General features: G+C 42.5%; 1 protein-coding gene across 9 annotated transcripts in view; it reads right to left on the bottom strand.

Moving 5' to 3' along the window:
* NRCAM (neuronal cell adhesion molecule) overlaps positions 1 to 21,093 on the bottom strand; it is a 66,231-nt gene that overhangs the window by 28,368 nt on the left and 16,770 nt on the right. For 4 of the 9 annotated variants that reach the window (XM_066633393.1, XM_066633396.1, XM_066633394.1 and 1 more), the window contains exons 10-20: positions 19,124 to 19,290; positions 18,879 to 19,026; positions 17,864 to 17,988; positions 12,639 to 12,740; positions 11,278 to 11,475; positions 11,103 to 11,173; positions 10,000 to 10,225; positions 8,593 to 8,708; positions 6,565 to 6,769; positions 6,071 to 6,193; positions 4,738 to 4,914 (exon numbers count right to left, since the gene is read on the bottom strand). In XM_066633393.1, the coding sequence (XP_066489490.1) occupies positions 4,738 to 4,914; positions 6,071 to 6,193; positions 6,565 to 6,769; positions 8,593 to 8,708; positions 10,000 to 10,225; positions 11,103 to 11,173; positions 11,278 to 11,475; positions 12,639 to 12,740; positions 17,864 to 17,988; positions 18,879 to 19,026; positions 19,124 to 19,290 (1,658 nt within the window). Of the gene's footprint in view, positions 1 to 3,636; positions 3,664 to 4,728; positions 4,915 to 6,070; positions 6,194 to 6,564; positions 6,770 to 8,592; positions 8,709 to 9,999; positions 10,226 to 11,102; positions 11,174 to 11,277; positions 11,476 to 12,638; positions 12,741 to 15,628; positions 15,659 to 17,863; positions 17,989 to 18,878; positions 19,027 to 19,123; positions 19,291 to 21,093 lie in introns of all 9 variants that reach the window. The other 5 variants (XM_066633395.1, XM_066633402.1, XM_066633400.1 and 2 more) reach the window with 4 other exon arrangements.

Raw genomic sequence — 21,093 nt, 5'->3', positions numbered from 1 at the left:
ACAGCATAGATGCATGATGGAAGACTGTGGAGGATAGGATTGCGCCATAACTGTTATTGTTATGAACAGAGCAATCCTATGCATATCTACCAAGAAAAAAGTCCCACTGTGTTCAAGTGGGGCTTACTCTCAGGTAGATATACAGGACAGAAGTCTAATGGCACAATCCTAGGCTCTGTTAGTACTGGCACAGTGACTAGGCCCGCCTAGGCCGTTGTGACATCAGCACCAGTGTAAGGAGGATTGCATGCTGGAGCAGGTAAGAGCTGCTCTGAGCAGTGCAGGGGCTCGGAGGTAGGGTAAAGTAGATCGGGTCCCCATAGGGGGTGAGACTGGAAGCAATAGCCAAGCCCTCCCCAGACTGCACGAGCACTGACCAAACAACTACGAGGAGGTTCAGGTGCTGACCAGCACTGGTCTAGCGCCAGTGACTCCTCCTCCCTGAGTGCTTCAGACATGCCTTATGGCACTGAGGGTAAATATGATTGGGCCCTCAAGCTGCCACAGCAATGCAGGAACTGAATATATTACACAAGCCTGGTTGACTGCTTCTCAAGGACTCCTGAACCTTTGTTTCCCCTAAAGTAGCAGCTTGCATGATATACAGCAGGGGTGGACAAACTTTTAACTTTAGAGATCCTGGACCTTTAACAATTGTGTAGGAGAGAGAATTTCAGCAGGAGCAGCTTGTCTTCTGTGAGAGGACAAGCTGCACCTGCTGACATTCCAACTTCTATACAATTGTTAAAGGCCCAAGATCCCTAAAGCTGAATGTTTGCTCACCCCTGATATACAGGCATGCCTCCATATCTGTGGGCGTCGTCGTTCTGGAACTCCCTGTGGTTACGTGAAACTGTGCGTACTGGTGAACGCAGTGAAGCATTCAAAATATCACTTCCAGTTTCACAGAGAAAACAGAAGTTTTTTTGGTGTTGTTTTTTTTTAAGTGACTGGCTCAGTCTGAGCCCAGCAGAGGACATGGATGGCAGAAGCTCACCTCTGGAGGGGGTGCGTGGGGGTGGGGTGGGGTGGGTGGTGCTGACTCAATCCACGGATAAGTGAATCCGCAGATATGGGGTCCTCCCGTAATACATTTTTATTAGACAGTGAATGCATCTGAAAGCAACCTTGCATGGAGCTGCATTCACAGTGATTGACGTAGAAATTGTAGACTTCAGTATAAACAACACCACCATAACTAAAGAAATGTAAAAATCTATGGAACTTATAGACTTGGTGTCTCTTTTCTCCAAGCAATGCGGTTAATATGCAAAAGAAAATAGGGAATTCAAGAAGTATTACATGGGCTGTGAAAAAGCTAATTTTTGCCCTCAGTTTCAATTTATGATCTACACGCAGGTAGTTAACCAAGCAACACTACAGTTTATTTAGATATACAGACAAAATACCAACAATATTGCCAGCCATAATTTCTTAGCAGAGACTATTCCTCACTACATAGTCTATGTCCTGCATCATTTATGAGACATTAAATTCTACAGTGCTAAACATGTAGAGCTGTACACCTGCATGACCAGGGACAACAGGGAAATATATGAGCAACCGACACAGATAAATTGCTGCAGGAATTCATATCATCCTATCTACTATCTGATACGAAAAGAATTAAATAAAATTATCTAGATTCATTTATCTAGAATTCAAATGCTGTATTTATATGGTATGGGATAGCAAATGGTTTGCATCATTAATTATCCTTATGTTAGAACCTCATTTGTAAGGGCATATGAACAATACTCTTAAGCCATTTCTGCCCAATGTTGCATTTATGCAGCAGGGATCAAATGTGTACACCTGTGGGCTGGGCAGAAACAGGTTAAGAGAAAGAAACAGAAAAAGTGCAAAGAAAGTCTAATTTTGCAAGGAATTGCTCTTCGAAAAGAATTATCATATTTTTATAGAATAAATGTTTGAGAAAAGCAGTTCATTCACCTGTGTTACAGAAATATATCTTCAGGTAATTAGCAACTCAGACCCTGTTCAAAATTCTGATTTGAAATTGTGCTGGAAATAAACTATTACAATGCTGTTTTGGTAGGACAGTACATAATGCTCTGTACTGAAGTATAATTATTAAATAATAATCCTACTTTTTTCTTATGAATTTGTGCTGTATTTTACTTTTCTATTCTACTTTCTAGATACATTAAGTAGCCAGAATAATTGATCTAGGAAGTTACTTTGAGCATATATATGTTTGAAAGGTCTGTCTATCAAAAGGCAGCAGAAATCTCTATGATGGAGCAACAACTAAAGGAAACTGTCATTTACAAAGAAACCAATTCTTGGAGTTCCATCCTTGACTTATAGCATTTCTAGTACACTCTGCCCTGCTAGCTCCTAGCCATACCCTCCAGAAAATCTCTGTGCAACCAAGAGCCAGGTGGATTTGCATCCTTCCTGCCACAGCAATAAATGGGGGCAGCGAGGCTTTTTTCTTTCCACTTCATTCCTAGCAGTCCAGAGGTGCTGCCCTATGCCTTGGTAATTCAGCTATCTTGCTGCCTTTATGGCCATCAAGGGACAGGGTGAGCTATAGGAGAGGGAACCTGTCACTGCAATATAACCTGGTCTTTCCAACACAGCTGTCCAACTGATGGTCACTTCATACGAAATAAAAATGGAAGACAGTATGTTCACTACTGCTTTTGGAAGGATTAAGGAAGGTACCATGCTAAGGAAACACGGATGCTCAATAAGTAGTTTCTTCATTATCAAATCAGTCTTTCATTTCATGAATTCTACTATTCCTTTTCCTTACCACTATTATTCTTTCAACATAGAAAACTAAAAAAAAATCAAAAATCCATGCAATCAGTGCTTAAGCATTACCTTTACCAGCACCACATATCAAGTGGGAGAATACCAGCAGTAATGGAGGAAAATAAAAAAGACACTATATAATTAGATACAACAAAAAGAACTTGTATATCAATATATAGTATAAATCTATACATTTATATTAGAGTACAGAAGCATGCAGCTAAATGAAAAAGTATTAGAACTAGGGTGTAAGAAATTAAACATTCACTTACACTGAACAATGATTGTATAAGCAACAGCCTATGTTAATATTCATGCATCTGTTTTACTTATATTCACCAATAGTTGATTAAGAAAAACTAAATTACAGTTTTAAATTCAGATAATTTAATATTTCAGTCAATGTACAGTAAAATGTAGGTAAACATATATAAACATATATGAGCACACAAGAAATATTAAAGATCATTTAAAATATTTTAATACTTAAACAACATTTGACCCCAATGCTATCCTCCTCCCCACCCACCAACTTGGTGCAGATGTGCCAAAAAAGAGCATGCTGCATGCTCCAATGTGAGAGGGGGATGGATCAGGAGGCTTCGGAGGGGAAAGAAGATTTCAATTCCTTTAACCTTCCATAGGCCTCTTGCTCCACAACAGGTCTCCTTGGACCTGCATGAGCTCTGGTGCTAGTTGGTGCTAGTCCAGGTAGAGAAAGGGCACAGGGAGGATACTGATGGGGGGAATAGGATCTGGTGTGTGCCACTGCCAAAAGATCCACCCCCTCCCTGCCTCTGTTCCTCCCCGTCCCTGCCCAGTTTCACTCCCTACCCACCCAAATGTGCCCACTCCCTGCCCCCAATGCTGCCTTACCTGCTTCAGTGGAGGGGAGTGGATGGAGAGCACTGCCGCCTCTTATGGCAGTGGTCCCAAAATTGCTGCCAGCTGAGCACTCTGAACATTGCTGGTGGCTATTCTGCAACAGCAGAATTCCGTTCTACTGTTGCAAAGTGCTACAGCCAGCAGCCCAAATCTACAAAGGACTGGGCTGTTAGCTTTACCAACTGTAAGATGTTTTCAGTCCAGTAGCTTTTATGATAACAATACTTTCCAAAACAATTATTTAGCAGGAGAGATCTCTTTATGGGAAAAAGTGTATTTTCATTTGGGATGACCTGCCCCTGTCCATTAGTTCAAACACTGTGCTGTACTTTATTCTGGTTTATCTCCCTTGTGTGATACTGCTAGATTACAGGCAATTATTTTGCTGGATCTGGGGCAGTGTCGGTGATTTAATGGTAAACATTACAGCGATTGAATATGCAACTAGCAGTTTTAATTATTAGTCCTGCCACTGCTGGATTCTACACCCCCCCCCCGGCCTTCAGAGCCCAACACAGGTCTCCTTGGTTCTGTGCCAGTGATTAAGTGAGTGCAGGTATGAGAAGACCCACTGGGGCTGCAGGGTGCTAAAAGGGATAAAGGAACCAATGTTCTCTTACCCCAAGGACTCCCACTGCTGCTTCTCCTGCCCTGCAGGATAGAGCGGTGGCCGTTTCATTGCTTTCTCTTCATCCAGCCTCAGTCCAGAATGTGTGTTTTTAAAATGGTCCCTCAGTTTTTGCGGGTTTGAGATATTCGTGCCCCGGGGCGATGTGTGTGTGTCTGGAATGGAACTCCCCCTAATGCAGGGGGTACAAGTATAAGGAAATGCACATGTGTGTTTCCTCACATTCAAGTTGTCTTTCTTGTTAAACGATTCTGCACAACTTTTCTTAGGTGTAAATATTAGACCATAGGGGAGCTTTTTAAAGTATTAAACATTCTTTCAAAAAAAGATTAATAAGAAGACTGTTTAACTAAAGACAATCACATTCACTTATTTTGAGAAAAAAAAATTGCATAAGCTTTCAAATTTAAGAGGACCATCTTTATACATACCCATCTTACCTTCATCCATTACTGTTACGGCTTCCTCTGTTATTTGACTTCCGGAGCCAACTGAAGTTTGTGCATAGAAGTAAAATTTGTATCTGGTGCTGTAATTTAAGTTGCTTAATATCAGCATGGTTTCATTTGCTGGAATACTAATCTCTTCTAAGCGGCCCAATTCATGTGTGCTATTAACTGTTAATGTAAAATAGTAAAGAGGATATAATTACTATCTAGGTGGGAATACATAATGTAGCAAATCAGAATGATTTATTACACATGCAGCATTTATTTTCCGATTTATTTAGGGTATGGCTTTGATGTAAAAATGGTTCATATCTATGACATCCTCCAAGTAATATTTGCTATCTCTAGTACAATGAACTATGTATGCACTTAATACTAACACAGGTCTAGAGCCTTTGGGAAGTATGAGCAGTGAAATGCCAAAAGTTTTTTTTTGCTTAGGTTAAGTATCTGGATTATAATGGCTGTAGTACATTGGCATGGCAGTGGCTTCTTTGGAACAGCAGTAGGAAAAGGGAATATTGAGTAGCAGACTATTAGGTTTCTGTAACAAGGTGTTCTGCAACCTGCCTTACATGCACACAGGTACAGCAGAACTATGACTTAAGTCACCTTAGAAGGCTGGAGTATAAACTACATTGGTGGCGTGGATTTTGTTCATATCCTATACATGGCCTCTCTCTTTACTTACAGCAGTCAATGCTTTAAGTAAAGCAAAAGATATCTACTTATTTTTAAAAAAGAAGTAGACCAGCAGATCCCAAACTCTTTGGCGCCACGATCCACCTTGTCCCCTGCAGTGGGTTACAACACTCCTAGTGGTTCAGAAGGGAACCTCCAGAGGGTTCCACCAGGTTAAAGACCCACTTGGCTTCAGTGGCCCTCAGAATAGCCCACGGAAGCTTCTAGAAGCCACACTGGCTTTCAGAAGCAAACTAGAAGTGGCTTTTGGAGGCTTCTGTGGGCCATTCTGAGGCCAGCAGAGGTTGATAGAGTGGGTCTACAGCCTGCTGCCATCTGGAGGACACCCCCCCCCGTACGTTTGTTCATCTTCCAGAATGGCTCCTATTTGGAGTCATTTGGGAGCAAGCACAGGTGGGAGGGCCCAATCCACAACCCACTTTGCTTGTGCCCACCAGTGGGTCATGACTCACAGTTTGGGAACCCCTGAAGTAGATTATTAAACACTGTTCATCACTCTTTTAACTAATTTTATAAGCTGCCCTTCAAAAATGTAGTATGCTCAAATACATGTATTGAACCGAGTGGCCATTCAGCATAAAGTCAATATGTATCTTGACACTTAAAAGAAGTGTTTACTTACTTGGTTGAAATTTCAGTGTATATCCTACCAGAATACCATTTGGCTGAGAAGGGGGGCCCCACTCCAAAGTGAGAGAGTCCAGATTTAGATTTGTTATCTTGAAGAACGAGGGCGGACTGGGAACTTTTAAAGAGACAATATAGCACATGTAAAGATACTATGACAAACTGAAATTAAATAATCAAATAATCCTTACTTTATTCCTTTTTCAAACAAATGTAATACTGACTATTGTAATGATTTCCATTCAAATCCTGTCCATGGTGACACTGAAGTAAGTTTATTTTTTATCAGTGAAATGGGTTACTTTCCAAGTAAATGTGCTTAGGACTGTAATTTATATTATGCTTTCTACAATAATCCATATGCTACCTTATGACATCAGCAAAAACTGCTACGGTAACAATATGTTCACAGTGATAAATAGTTTTACAGAGAAAATCAATCAATGATAAAATGGCTCATTTCTATTGCATACTTTTCTAATTGCATACCTCCTTCAGGGGTTTTAAATGTTTCATCGGGCGTTGGTGGTCCTTCTCCTTTTCCATTAACCACTCTCACATTCAGCTTATAAGTGCTGTACGGCTCCAGTCCTGGCAACATTCCATGTGTTTTGTTTCCACTGAAAGTCAAAATCTTTTTTTCTACATGCCGCTTACTTTTCCCAGATAAACTTTGCACTTTCCAGTAGTAAATCTAAAAATTAAAATGAATATGTCAGGCTTAATCTAGTATTTTCCTCAGATTGCACTATGGTATGATTTTGGTATACTGGAGTATCTGAGGGATTTCTTCCTCCCATATGAGATAGCCTATCCCCAAAGCTTTTCAAGGGGGCCCTCCTACCTGTGCCAAAGCTCATTTGGCAGTGATGATAGATGATGATGATGATGATGATGATGATGATGATGATTGATAATACAGGTATTTATATACCGCCTTTCTTGGTCCTCAGATTTCTCCTTAGACTTTATTCAAGGCGGTTTACATAGGCAGGCAATTTAAATTCCCGTAGGGATTTTTACAATTTGAAAGAAGGTTTCTATCTTTCAAGAACCCACAACATTCAGATGTTTCTTTCTTGATCTGGTCGCACATTCTGGCCTCCACCCTCCCATGCTCAGAGCAGATGGAATAGCTCGGCTCAGTTTGTCAGCTGCTTCAAGGTCGCACAGTGCCGGTGGCCTTGAACTGGCGACCTTCAGATGTTATCTTCAGGCAAATGAAGGCTCAACCCTCTAGACCAGACCTCCTGCCCAATAGATAGGGCCTTCTATAGCCATGATGCTGCCGCAGAGAACAGCCTCTCTCTGGAATTATGAATATCATCCTAACAACTCATTGGAAGGAACTAAAGACCTGTTTTGTTTCTCCTTTTCACTTTATTTCTGTTTGCTTGATCCTCCTGTATCTGTTACCGTCCCTGCTGTTTTATATATTGTGGCTTTACTGAATTATGTGAGTACAGGTGGGGCCTCCAGAGCCATGGACCTGGTTCAACGTGGAGCCAGACTGGAGCCAGACCTGGACCCTTGAGCCAGACTTGGCCCAACCTCTGGAGGGTTTTCTGAAGCTCGCAGAGGTCGCACGCATCTGCCCACCACCTCTGTGGGCTTCAGAATGGTTGTTTCAGCCGAAAAGATGCAACTTCTGGTTTCCTTGGGAAACTAGAAGTTACATTTTTATGCCTTTTAAGACATTCTGAGGCCCCGCGAGGGTCAAAAATTGGGTCATGACCCACTGTAGTGATAGGTCACTACACATAGTATGAGAAACAATGTGCAGTGCAGCCAATGATACAGGTCACGCACCTGGAAGCGATTTTTGGGTCATGTACTATATTGCCAGGCAACTTCCTGGACATGGCAAGTTCAGGATCCAGTGCAGATGATGAGCTGGGTCACAAAGGTAGGGAGTTTGGGAACTGCTGAATTTTACCATTTGGTAAGATACAATACCAATCAGATATAGAGAAAAAACTATTCAGAAAGTGGAATATTGCATATTTTCATTTACTATATTCGTAGTAAGCAAAATATGGAAGTCTTCACTATTACAAGTGAAAAAAATGGCTATGGTAACATTCTGACTAACATGCTTTTTTATTTTTTCTTCTTCTTTTGTTTCAACACTGCTAAGAAAACTTTTATTCCCTAAGAGTACTAAAATAAAATAATAACTCCAGTTTGAGTCATGCTATATTAATTTTCAGAATTATTCCAGTTGCACACTTTTCAGAAAGCATTTTAGAGCAAAGGATATCATCAGTCAGGCTAAAAATTGTTTTTGACAGAAATGAACTAATGGTAGAACACTGTGAGGCACAACAGCTCAAGCAGTTGCTTTAATAACCTCTAAGAGGACAGAATAGCTGCTTCATCCAAATATTGGCTGCTGAAAGCAAGCTGTTACCACAGACAGAGAAAATCCAAGATGTGTAATTGAAGTTTCCACCTAAACACACAAAGAGAATGTTGTTGCAGTAAATGCTATTCAGGAAGCTTTGATGGTCAGCTTACTCTGTATCCCCGAAGATGCCCTCGAACAGACTTCAGTGGAACTGGATCCCATCGCACTTTAGCGAGCGTGCTGTTTACGACATGGACCTGCAAATTGCCAGGAGCCACCATTGGTACTGTTAGGGAAAATGCAAGAAGAATCAGGTTAGAGCTATCCATATGTGATCACACAGTGCTTTGGATTTCACAGACAGTCCAATCCTATTTAACTACTGCGGCACCTATGACCCAGCAAAAAGTGCACACTGCATCCCATGGGGGAGTTTCAGATCCTGGAGGCCTCCACAAAGAAAGCAAATGCTTGGTCCCTTGTCCCAGGGCAAGCCTCCACTGCCCTTATAGGCCTACTCAGATCTGTGCCAGCTACTCTGCTGAAACAAGTCCAACTGGATCAAGTTGTGAGAATCAAAGCCAGGAAGGGGGACAAGATATTGACAAAGCTGCTGCTGATACCAACCCCTTCTTGGTCTCAACACACTCCCCTTCCCTTCCCTGGTCTCTGCCCCATTCCTCCCCTTCAATTCCGCTTTCTGCCCACCTCCTGCACTGACTTACTGGTACTGGGACTTCTCCGGTGGCTGCTGTTGTGTGGGCACTGTTGCTTGCGGAAGTAGCCAGTCTGTGCTCTATGGCATGTCACATTTTGCAGCAGCCGTAAAGTGCACAGTGTCACTGGAACATATGTTCTGGCAGTGCAGAGACCCAACTGAGCTGTTTATAATCTGGTTGTGAATGTATATAAGCATCACTGGGCCACAGTAGAATTGCTGTTGAATCTTCACAACCAACTCCTACCTTCCCCACCATTACTGCAGTGCTTCTTTCACTTTCACTGACTGTAGTACAGCATCAGTTGTAAACCGTGTTCTAGCAGCACCCTACTCAGCTCACTACAAGGGATGCTGGCAGGAAGTTTGGAGCCTTCATGCGGGTCCCAGTGGTTTAGGAGCTCCCCACCGATCCAAGTAAGGTGGTGAGGGAGTGGTGAGAGGCTAGAACTATGTGGAGGAGGCTGGAATGAGGCTGCAAGGGGGGCATGGATGGGCAGATCAGGTCCGGGAAGGGGGCAGATTCAGTGACAGTGGTGGTCACCAAATCCTAACCCCCCTCCTGCACCTGATCCCACAGCAGGAGTCAACAAGGGCCTGTGCCAGCCAGGGCAGGTCCAAGTGGACCCCTCCACTTTGCTGCGGCTTAACCCGAGTAAGAGAGGAATTGTTCCCTTACCCTGGGGGGTCCTCTGCAACTGCCCCCCCCACCTGCAGGATGCAACAGTAGTCATTTGGCACTGCAAAATTGGCAGGGGTGGGAGCGGAAACAATAGGAGTGGACTCTTGAAGTGTTAAGATAAATGCATAATTCTTGTAGCAAAGACAACCGCAGAAATCGTCTGTTTCAGAAACTTACAATCCTCTCCAGAATATCCAATGGCAATTATAGGCTCTGGTCCAGGTCCCCAGTCATTTAATGCCTGTACTTTTATCTCATATGGAACAAATATTGGTGTACCAGACACAATATATTTCGATACATTGGCAACTATAACTGATGTCCATTCATCATCAACATCCTTTTGCCGCCAACTGACTTCATATCGAAGCCCTGGACCGTTGGACTGAAAACGCTTTAAAGGCTGAAAAGAGGAAAAGAAAAAATACCACATGAGAATACCAATTTCATTTACAAAGAGCACAGGAAGTAGTGCAAGGATTATACAAAATCAAAGCCTGTTGTGAAAAATGTCAAAATATGCCCTTCCCCTTAATCAGACAATGTCTTTGAAATTTTTCTAATCATGTGACCATGATGTAAAACTATGTGATCATGTTACATCATGTGACCATGTATCCAAGCGTGCCAAGCTCCTTCAGGGGTTTTGCAGTTTGTGGGCAATTTTGAGTACTTTTATTCTTGTATCAAATTTTCACATTATCTTTAGACACTTGTAGTTTTGTTAAGTTAGTGTCAGTGTTTTTAAGTGAAGAGATGACCTGAAAATGTTGGATCTCTCACAGTGTACACACTGGCAACAACTACAGGGTAAATCAAGACACCGAGCTAGCTTCAGCACTCTGTCATTACCACTTTGAACTCACCACAAAAACTTCAAGACTTGTCACATTTACTGTTTCTGTGTGACTAGCATCCTTACACGCTGGCACAGATTTGAACCACACATCATCATTTTCTGTCCTATAGACCAAGCTACCTTCGGCAGCAAGTTACCACAGCAATGGCATCAGATCAAAAGGTTTTCTAATCTGTCATCATGAACAATGGAGTGATGTTTCTGGTATTCAGAAAAGATGTCCTCAACAAAGCTAAATAGATCTCCAAAATTATGTTCTATGACTATATTTACTTTTTCCAATAAAAACAGTGACAATTTACTGGCATTTTCCACATACTTGGGGGAAGAGAAACCAATTAGACTGCCAAAAGGATTTATTCAGATATTTAAATTGATGTGTTACTTGGAAGCGCTAACATAAAACAAAATAAATTCGTACCTCCCACATGATCACCAAATTATCAGATTCTGATCCAATACCTTGAATGCCACTAGGATTTTCATCTGGCTCTAGAAGTTAAATATATGTATATTGAGTAAATGCTTTTTCTCCTGAATAATTCAATATTATCAATAGACTAAGTGGAGACCAGTAAGTGATAGCATTTATTTACTTGCAGCTTTTGTCATGTATCGTTCAGAGGCTTCACTTGGTTGACTGCTTCCAATCTCATTGATAGCTATTACCCGAAACGAATAGTTAACATATGGTGACAGCCTTAATTGTACATTTGTCTGGATTCCAGGGACCTCCGTCTGGTAGTTCCATACCCCCGGTTCATGCATAGCGTCTTCATATTCAATGACAAACTCTGGGTATAAAGTGAAAGAATTTTGCTTTAGAAACCATAACTTTATCTCACAACAAGCCTAACAAAATTATTTCAGAACGAAATGATCTGACAACAATCCAATACGTATCAATTTATGTGAATTAAGCAATATTTCTCAAGTTTTGAAACTGGAGACGTGATCAAGATTCCCTTGCATAAAGGCAGATCTTGCCAGAGATATAACAAAATATATATATTCTAAACATATATATTCTAAGGGGAAATGGAGAATGATAAGTGCAAGATACCTAGACAGCAATCAAAACAAAGGATGAAAAGTACATCAGGCAGTCAGTTATAATAGCAATATGTAACAGTCAAGGCCACCTGATGTACGCAGGGTGACCAGATACAATGGAGGACAGAGGAAGGGCTTAACATGGAAGGGTTTAAAAAGCTGCACCTACCAATATTCCCTCTTCTACACAATGGTTAAAGGTACAGGCACTCTGTCCTCCACTGTATCTGGTCACCCTGGATGTACATGATATTCACTATTTTGCAATTTAATGTGTATGAAATGGTACTTTCTAGAGCTTATTTTATGCTTTTTTCTGGAACTCTTTAAGCAAATCTGACCTTTTATGTTACTTTATACAAAAAAAATTAAGATAAAACTCTAATGCTAATCAATAGCCCAGTTCTAACTAACCGCCCCCGTCCCGCATGACATTGCAGCGGCACCAATGTGGTGATCGTTGAATCCTGTGGGGAAGTTTTGAACTCCTTGGAGCAAGGGAACATTTGTTTCCTTATCCCAGTATAACTCCATGTCAGATTACTGGGTTTAGAAGGGGGTTAGGATTCAGTGGACACCACTACCACCGAATCCACCTCCTTCCTGGTCCTGTCCACCCTTTACTTCCCTCCCACTCCCTGTGCACACTTACCTATGCGGGTGGGTATCCAGAGGTCACTGGTGTGCGGAGCCAGCTTGCCACGCACTCCAGCAAATTGCCTTTGGCGACAGGCAGAAAATGCCGAATGCTGCCAAAACACTCATTCTAGCAGCATACAGTACTAATAGGACCGGGCCACGAATGACATTGCCTGATTACAAAACCCCTCCGCACTTCAGTTAATAGGTTGTTTTGTTTTTAAAACTCTAAAAGCTCCATTTCAATAAATATAGCAAACCATACTTGTAATAGGGCTGTTATTGTCCTCGCCTGGTATCCATGTGAGCTGAACACTTCTCTCCTGATAATCCGTCAATTCCAAATCAAAGGGTGGATCGGGATGATCTGTCAACCAAAGAAGCACAGGAGAAAATACAAGAGAATACTTTTCAGGAACCATTCTAAAACAATAGTTTGCTTTCACTGCACAAAAATGATTTTAGTGGCCACTAGCATGCAACCGCAATGAAAATGAACAAATGATTTTGCTGGAAAGCAAGGTAAACAAGAATTATTACAAGAGGTCCAGTGTCAGACTGTCTTTTGTATTTAAAAAAAACAAAAAACTTTAACCGGAAAGTGGAAAAGATGAAATGGTTCACCAGCAGCTTTAGTGTATGATTCATGGTTATGAATAGTGAACTACTGCTAACAAAAGCAAGCCTTCGCTTACTAGAAAATGAAAATAAAGAAGTAAATATCCTATAAAACTGTTTCAGAATTACAGTGATTATAAGCAATCTGTTCAGGCATGCTTTCTAATGGCAAGGATTTTCATGACCTTAAAATTATCAGATGTAAACCAACTCAAACATCTTTAAAAAACTCCAGAAAGGTAGCTTTCTATCACTGATATACTATCCACTCTACACAGGTGTATGACACACATTTTAATTGGTTTAACGTAAACTGGTTTATGGCATTCTGTTTTTCCTTCAAAGTTGTTGTGGGTTGGATGATCAGATCCTAACACAGCGTTATTTAATTCCTTCTAAATCAAAATTTCCAACAATCCTTGGAAAAAGTGAAGACAAGTAAACTGCTCCAAAACTAGATTACACTTGCGGCCAAGGCACTCCTTGAGGGTCTTGATACTTCTGCTGATTCATAGAGAAGGAGTTGGGAATTTTTCCTGCTCCTTGGTTGAAAACGTTTCCTGTTGTGCTGCAGGAAACAGGTGTAATTTTTCAGGCGGAATTGATCTCTAGCAACTGGACAGAGGTGACACCAAATACAGGTGATAAAAAGACAGACTTGATTTTGACACTTACTTCTTGGGGGCAAGGTTATAAATTCAGATCTCACTCTACATAGTGTGTATCCCCTACTGTTTCTATGATATAGGCGACACAGGCTTTTATGCATGCATACGTGCACATAACACACATACAGCTATATAATGTGTTATGTTGAATGTGCAGTGCAGATATCCCCAGATTTCAAATATATGAACTGCCCAAAAGGTGAGCCTGTATCTACAAAGATGCCATGTGTACTAAGGCTGACTCTTCTTTTGTCCCTTCAACAATACAGAGATTGGGAACAGCATTTGGTAAATGGATTGTTGACATGTAAATGTATATTGGGGAATGTGAATGAGGACCATAGGGTAAGTTAATTTATTTATTTAGGAGATGTCTATGCCTCCTTTCCCTAGGCAACAAGCCCAGGCTCTGAAAGAATTTGGGAATTAATCTTAATGAACAGGAATGGAAGAATAGCAGAGAAGCAGATCCTCATCTGTTTCACTGAATTTTCAAAAAGCCCATTTCGAGATCATCTGTCAAGTCTGGGATGTCAAACATATAGAAGCTTTTTATCTGGCCTGCATGATAACTGAGCTCTCCAGTGCCATCGTTAGTTGTGGAGCAGTGAACTGATGCCTCTGTAGAAGCAGCACTACTGAAAGAACATGAGCAGGTGCAGCTCTGCCAGCCCTCACAGTCCACATGGGCCCACTCTTTTCCGAGCATAGCCCACTGCTGAAAGCAAAAATGATGAAGGTAAAGGAGCAGCTCCACCCTTGGCTCCTGCAACCTCTGTGAACCCACACTTTTCTTTCCAACGTGTTGCCCGTTACTGACAGTGAAGCACCTAGGCTGGTTCTCATGCAGGCAAATATTTACTTGTATTGGGAAGCAAGCTCCCCCATGCAGTTTACTGGAAAGTTTACCGTTTATTATGACAGATTCTTATAATTTTAAATATGCTATGCACAGTTTCAATTCACAGGTATAAATTTTTGTTCTGCTTCGTTTTGTTCAGTATGTATACAGTGGTGTACCTAGAGGGGGTGCAAAGCACTAAGTTTTGCAGGAAGCCTCACCACACAAGCAGCCCCTCCCCCTCCCCTTTGGAGCCATTCCGGGCCACTAGAGCAAAACAGAGGTGTTCATCACCATTTTGTTCTAGCAACCTGGAATGGTTCTGAAGGTCACTTGCATGGTACGGTGACCTGCAAAACTTAGTGCTCTGCACCCCTTCTAGCTATGCCACTGTATGAATGTTTTCTATTATGTGTTTTATGAAGAAGAAGCTATACAGCCTGTATGAAACCATCACTGTGTACTGTATTGATAACTGATTGGGAAGTAAATTCTCCAAGTTCAGTGAAATTGGCTAACAAGAATGTGTGGCTAAGACCAGAGGCACACAACAGCATATGAGCTTGTGACTGTCCACTCAGGATTGGGTTATCTGGATCAGACTTGTGAATGATGTCCAACGTAGCGGTTTTGTGATGCATCTTGAATGAAGATCATAAATGCTTAGCAAGTGTCAAATACATAAATTTAATTGTTTATGTATCCATTTTTTTTTCCTTATTCAATGGTGCAGGAATAAACTGCAAATTTCCAAAGACTAATGGAAAGGCTCAAGAAGAATGCTGCATTTTATCTTGTATAGGCATTTGAAGAAATTGTATTCTATTGTAACAAATGCAAATGATCGGGGGGAAAAGAATCATATTTAACAAAATTTTGAATAAACTATTTATTAAGTTTTTAGAAATATTTATCCTGAACTATAGGCTGGGTCACATCATAATCATGAAACAGTTTGAGCATTTTGGTCACAAGAATAATGGTAACAAAACGCAAAATTCTCATCCGATTCAAAGTAAGTGTGTGAGATGTAATGAAACGGAAAAGCAAAGAGGCCTGAACTTGGCATAGGCAGAAAAGTTAAGAATGTTTGATACATGATACAAACAAGACTTTTTATTAGTTTACCGTAAATGACAGGTGGAGCTGTTGGAGGAGCTGAAAAGGGATATTAATATAAAGTTTATAATCAGTGTTAGTAGCCAGTAAAAACATAGAACTGCTCAGTTAGGTTATTTTTACGATGACTGAAGATTATAAAGGTATTACTTTTAAATGGAAAAGAGTAAATTGCTAATCATGCACTGATTAGTTGTTGAGCTGAGAACAACAGGACATAGAATTAACTCAAATTATTTGAGACCTAAATAACCTGTGACAAGTGGGTGACCAACTATTACAAAGCCCAGAAACTTTAGCTCTATTCATGAAAAAGTCTAGAAGTTAACAAAAGACTATGTTAAGTGTTATTGAACCATAACAGAATTTTCTATTACCAGCATATGATAAACTGAGGTTTCATTCTCTATTTTTCTTTCTACTGAATTATGTCCCAATCTAGAAAATCATAATTCCAAAGGAGACTATTTGCAATTTAGGGCGCAATCCAAAGTGCAATCCAAATAGGGCGCAATCCAAACAGGAGGGTCGCAAATGTGCTATAAAGTATGCTTGCGCCTCCGTCACTGGGAGCCGTGGCGGCACATTTACATGCGCCGACGTGTGGAGGCAGCCAGAAGCCTCCGTTGTGGCTGCCGCGCTGCTGCTTGTGTTGGCACTCTGGCGCTGACGCAAGCGGCAAAGGTGGGCATGGGGGGCGTTCCTGGGCAGGGGGAGTGTAGGCCCAGGGGCAGGCGCGTGGGGAGCTGGGGGGGGACTGAGACTGGTCAGTCATGCCGGATTCCAACCCCCATCCCTGGGGAAAGTGGAGCGACTTCGTGCCGCTCTGCTCTCCTCAGACTTGCGCCACCTCAGGAGGTGGCACAGGTCCGAGGAGACCCATAGGGGCACGTAGCCCTTACCCATGGGTAAGGGGAAGAGCTTCCCCTTGCCCGTGGCTGAGCTGCTGCAGCCAACGAACCTGTGTTCGATGCAGCACAAGCCTCCTGGCTTGCCTGCTCCAGCGCAGGTTTGGATTGCGTCCTTAGCTGACTTTTCAGCTACCCAGAACAATATTTCTAATAAGGATACGTGGATAAACCTATTGAGCATGGTAGATTCCTTTCTTGTATAGCAGCCAATTGCATAAATATAGCAGATACATACGTTGTGGCCCAATCCTAACTGGGCCTTGTGCCACCGGAATACGCGTTCCACAGAGGCATAAGGCAAGTTAGTGCAGGTTTGAGGAGACAGAGGTGGAAGGTTTACGCAGGGTAAGGGAATTTGAATCGCTTTCCCTGATGAAGCCTCTTGATCTACCACCACCACCCTGCTGGATACAGTGCACCTGTTTTTGGCACAGCTTCACCAGTGGGGAAGGAAAGGATAGGGCTGTAACTAACTGGGTCAAGCATCTGTTTCGGTGTACACCATACAGCAGTATATGTGTGAATTGATAGCATAATAAAGTTGACTCTAAAGTGTGTGTACATTTGGGATGTTCTGTATATATAACATAGAACCTAATTAAGAGCCCAATCCTGCGGTTGGCGGCACAGCTCTGTGCTGTTGAGAACAGTAGCAAACGTGCCATAAGGCATGTTTGTGGGGCTTACCACTGGGCTCCCACCGGTGCTAGCCCAGTGCCGGCCGGTGCTGGGCTAGCGCACGGCGGTCGCCCAGGTTCTGTGGCTCGGTGGTCTCTTGGAATGGGAGGTGGAGCGTGGACAGGGGTGGGGAGGAGGCGTTCCAGGGAGGGGGGAGGCTAGCGGGGCATGGACAGGGCCGAGGGAGGCGTGCCAGGGGGAGGGTGGCAGGCGTGTTGCGGGAGGGAGAGAGGTGGATCCGGGCGTTCGTGCAGGGCTGTGCGCCATACACAAGTGCCTTTACTTAAAGAGAGTATCCCCATTGCGGGGCTGCTCACCTTACTCGGGGGAAGGGGACAAACGTCCCCTTCTCCCGAGGAACCTCCTGCGGTAGTGCGGGAGGTGCAGGATTCGGCGGAAGCCCTCCTCGGAGCCGCCAAGCCTGGGCACTGCGGGCAGCTCAGGATTGGGGTGCCCGAGTCCTCAAAAACCAGCATCCATTGCTGTAAGTGAAAATCCGTGCCTTGACAAGAAACAATGACGTCTCTTATGTGTCTCATTCTTCCCAAACAAGGTAGTTATATAATAATGTGAGCTTAGCCCAATTTGCATTTCCACAGTAATGAAAAGCAACTGCTTTGCTTTTGCCCTAATCACACATAAAGGGAAATCTTACCAACAACAGTAAGTACAGCACTTGAAGAAACACTGTCCAGAGTAGTATTAGCTATGCAAGTATATGTTCCACCATCCTTATCAGTTACATTCAAAATGGTCAGGTTGTATTTACCAACAAGAAACCTGCAATAAAAACACACTGAATTACTACATATTGCAAATGAGAGACAGTATACAAAGTTCAATAAAAGAAAACGTTTACTGTCTGGACTTCTTCTCTGGCTACAATTATTATTTATTTCATGTCATGACTATTGCTGAAAATAATTTTGTTGCTGGTGGAGGGGGAGGGCGTGGCAAAAATGTCATCAAAAATTTATGGGCCCCAAGTGCCGAATGACCTTGGCACACCGTGGCCAAGCAACACAGTTTCTGATAAATACATAAAGCTATTGCTAAGAACGCAGATATTATTTAAGGTTGTAAGCCTGTATTCAGTTACATACACTTAAGTCCACTGAATTCACTGAAAGGTAATTAGCACATTGTAAACTGATGCAGAGCAAGGATAGAAAGGCAGGATACTGCTTCATATGGACAGAAATACATTAAAAGAGCCCAGGGCATATTTGCAAAAGTAATTAGTGTATCACCAAAGCATTCTGTGCTTTTCAAGTATAGAAGAACTGTTTCCTGACCTCACTATATTCAACAGAGGAGACATCTCCATATGAACAAAAGATATAAATGCAGATTTCATTAAAAGGGGTCACACAGGAAGCTCTGGGTCAGAAGAGAAAACTGTAAGAAATTCTAATATAGGAGCCCCACTCTGCAGTATCATTAATACACAGTTTCCACTCAATTTTACCGGATGTCCCCTAGTTCTGGTTTTGTGTGAGAGGGAAAAGAGCATCCCTCTATCCACTCTATCCATCCCCTGCATAATTCTGGATGTCTCAATCATGTCCCCCTTCACATGCCTCTTTTCTAGAGCCCCAAATGCTGTAGCCTTTCCTAAATAGAATTTTTTCCTTACAGGGAACCTAGGTGAGAGAAAATCCTGTACATACCTCTCATCGTTCGGCAATTCACCACTGTCCTTCAACCAAGTAACTATGGGTGTTAAGGTGGGATCATGTTTAATTGTACACTCAAACAAAACTTGCCCTGTCCTTTGTACAACTTTGTATTCAGGATGCTTTATAATCATTGTTGGCTCTGAAACACAAAATTACTATTAAGACATTTAACATTTGGAAATTCTTTATTAAGTGGCAATTAAGAGCAGTTCTATAACAGAGGCATGATTTCTTACCCTTGATTTCTAGTTGAACTTCATTTTGTACTTTTCCCAGTTTATTTCTTGCTACACAGGTGTAAGTTCCACTGCTATCCTTCTGGGCTACAGGAATTTCCAAGGTTCCATTCTCATGGAAAACATATGCATCTCCCTGGAGAATACTACCTTTTACTCCTTTAAACCTAAGTGTAAAAAAGAGGATTTTGTTATTCCACTTTATGCTTTCATCTAGACCTCATTTGGGACAATGCTGACTAGTAAGTACATTTTCACACTCAAAATCAACAGGCTGCACCTCAGCTTACTACATTTTAATAATTAAGAAACAGGATGGTGTAGTGGTTCTCGTGTTGGACTTCGACCTGGAAGATCCAGGTTCAAATCCTTGCTCAGCCATGTAGCTTCCTGGGTGACCTAGAGCCAGTCACTATCTCTCAGCCTCACTTACTCCACAGGATTGTTGTGAGGACAAAAGGAGGGAAGGAACTGTATACACTACCCTGAGTGCCTTTGAGGAAGGGTGGTGTGAAGAATAAAAATAATTAAATAAATGTACCAATGTCCAACGCAGCATCCTGAAAATAATAGAACATTTTTGTTACTCTGTATGACACAGGAAATTAAGGGTGCAATCCCAATCCGTAGATGGACTGGCACAAGTCCCTAGAGTCGCAAAAGAGCCATAAAGCACTTTCATGCCTCCAAGAGAGCAGGAAGGCCAGCCCAAGCCCCGTTGGGCTGGTGCAAAGGTAAGCCCGCACTAGCTGAGTCCGGTTGGTGCAGGTGTCAGTGGGGAGGGCAGAGGGTGGAATGGAGGCATTTTGGGGTGGGGGAAGGCCGGGCAGCGGGTGGGCCTGCGGGTGAGTGGCGAGTGACCAGAGAGTGGGGCCATGAACCACCACGTGTGCTGGATCCTAACACCAGTCCTAAGTGGCCGGAAGCAGCTCAGGGCTGCTTGGATTTTCACCACCTACATAAGAACATCCCCACTGGATCAGGCCATAGGCCCATCTAGTCCAGCTTCCTGTATCTTACAGCGGCCCACCAAATGCCCCAGGGAGCACACCAGATAACAAGAGACCTCATCCTGGTGCCCTCCCTTGCATCTGGCATTCTGACATAGCCCATTTCTAAAATCAGGAGGTTGCACATACACATCATGGCTTGTAACCCATAATGGATGTTTCCTCCAGAAACGTGTCCAATCCCCTTTTAAAGGCATCCAGGCCAGATGCTGTCACCACATCCTGCAGCAAGGAGTTCCACAGACTGACCACACGCTGAGTAAAGAAATATTTTCTTTTGTCTGTCCTAACCCTCCCAACACTCAATTTTAGTGGATGTCCCCTGGTTCTGGTGTTATGTGAGAGTGTAAAGAGCATCTCTCTATCCACTTTATCCTTCCCATGCATAATTTTGTATGTCTCAATCATGTCCCCCCTCAGACGTCTCTTTTCTAGGCTGAAGAGGCCCAAACGCTGTAGCCTTTCCTCATAAGGAAGGTGCCCCAGCCCAGTAATCTTCGTAGTCACTCTCTTTTGCACTTTTTCTATTTCCACTATGTCCTTTTTGAGATGTGATGACCAGAAATGGACACAATACTCCAGCTGTGGCCTTAGCATTGATTTGTACAACGGCATTATAATATTAGCCGTTTTGTTCTCAATACCTTTTCTAATGATCCCAAGCATAGAATTGGCCTTCTTTACTGCTGCCGCACATTGGGTCGACACTTTCATCGACCTGTCCACCACCACCCAAGATCTCTCTCCTGAACTGTCACAGACAGCTCAGAACCCATTAGCCTATATGTAGTTTTGATTTTTTGCCCCATTGTGACTGACTTTACACTTACTGACATTGAAGCGCATCTGCCATTTTGCTGCCCATTCTGCCAGTTTGGAGAGATCCTTCTGGAGCTCCTCACAATCACTTCTGGTCTTCACCACTTGGAAAAGTTTGGTGTCGTCTGCAAACTTAGCCAC

Source organism: Tiliqua scincoides, chromosome 7 (assembly GCF_035046505.1).
Source record: "Tiliqua scincoides isolate rTilSci1 chromosome 7, rTilSci1.hap2, whole genome shotgun sequence".
NCBI lineage: Eukaryota > Metazoa > Chordata > Lepidosauria > Squamata > Scincidae > Tiliqua > Tiliqua scincoides.
This window is presented reverse-complemented; position numbering and strand designations above follow the sequence as displayed.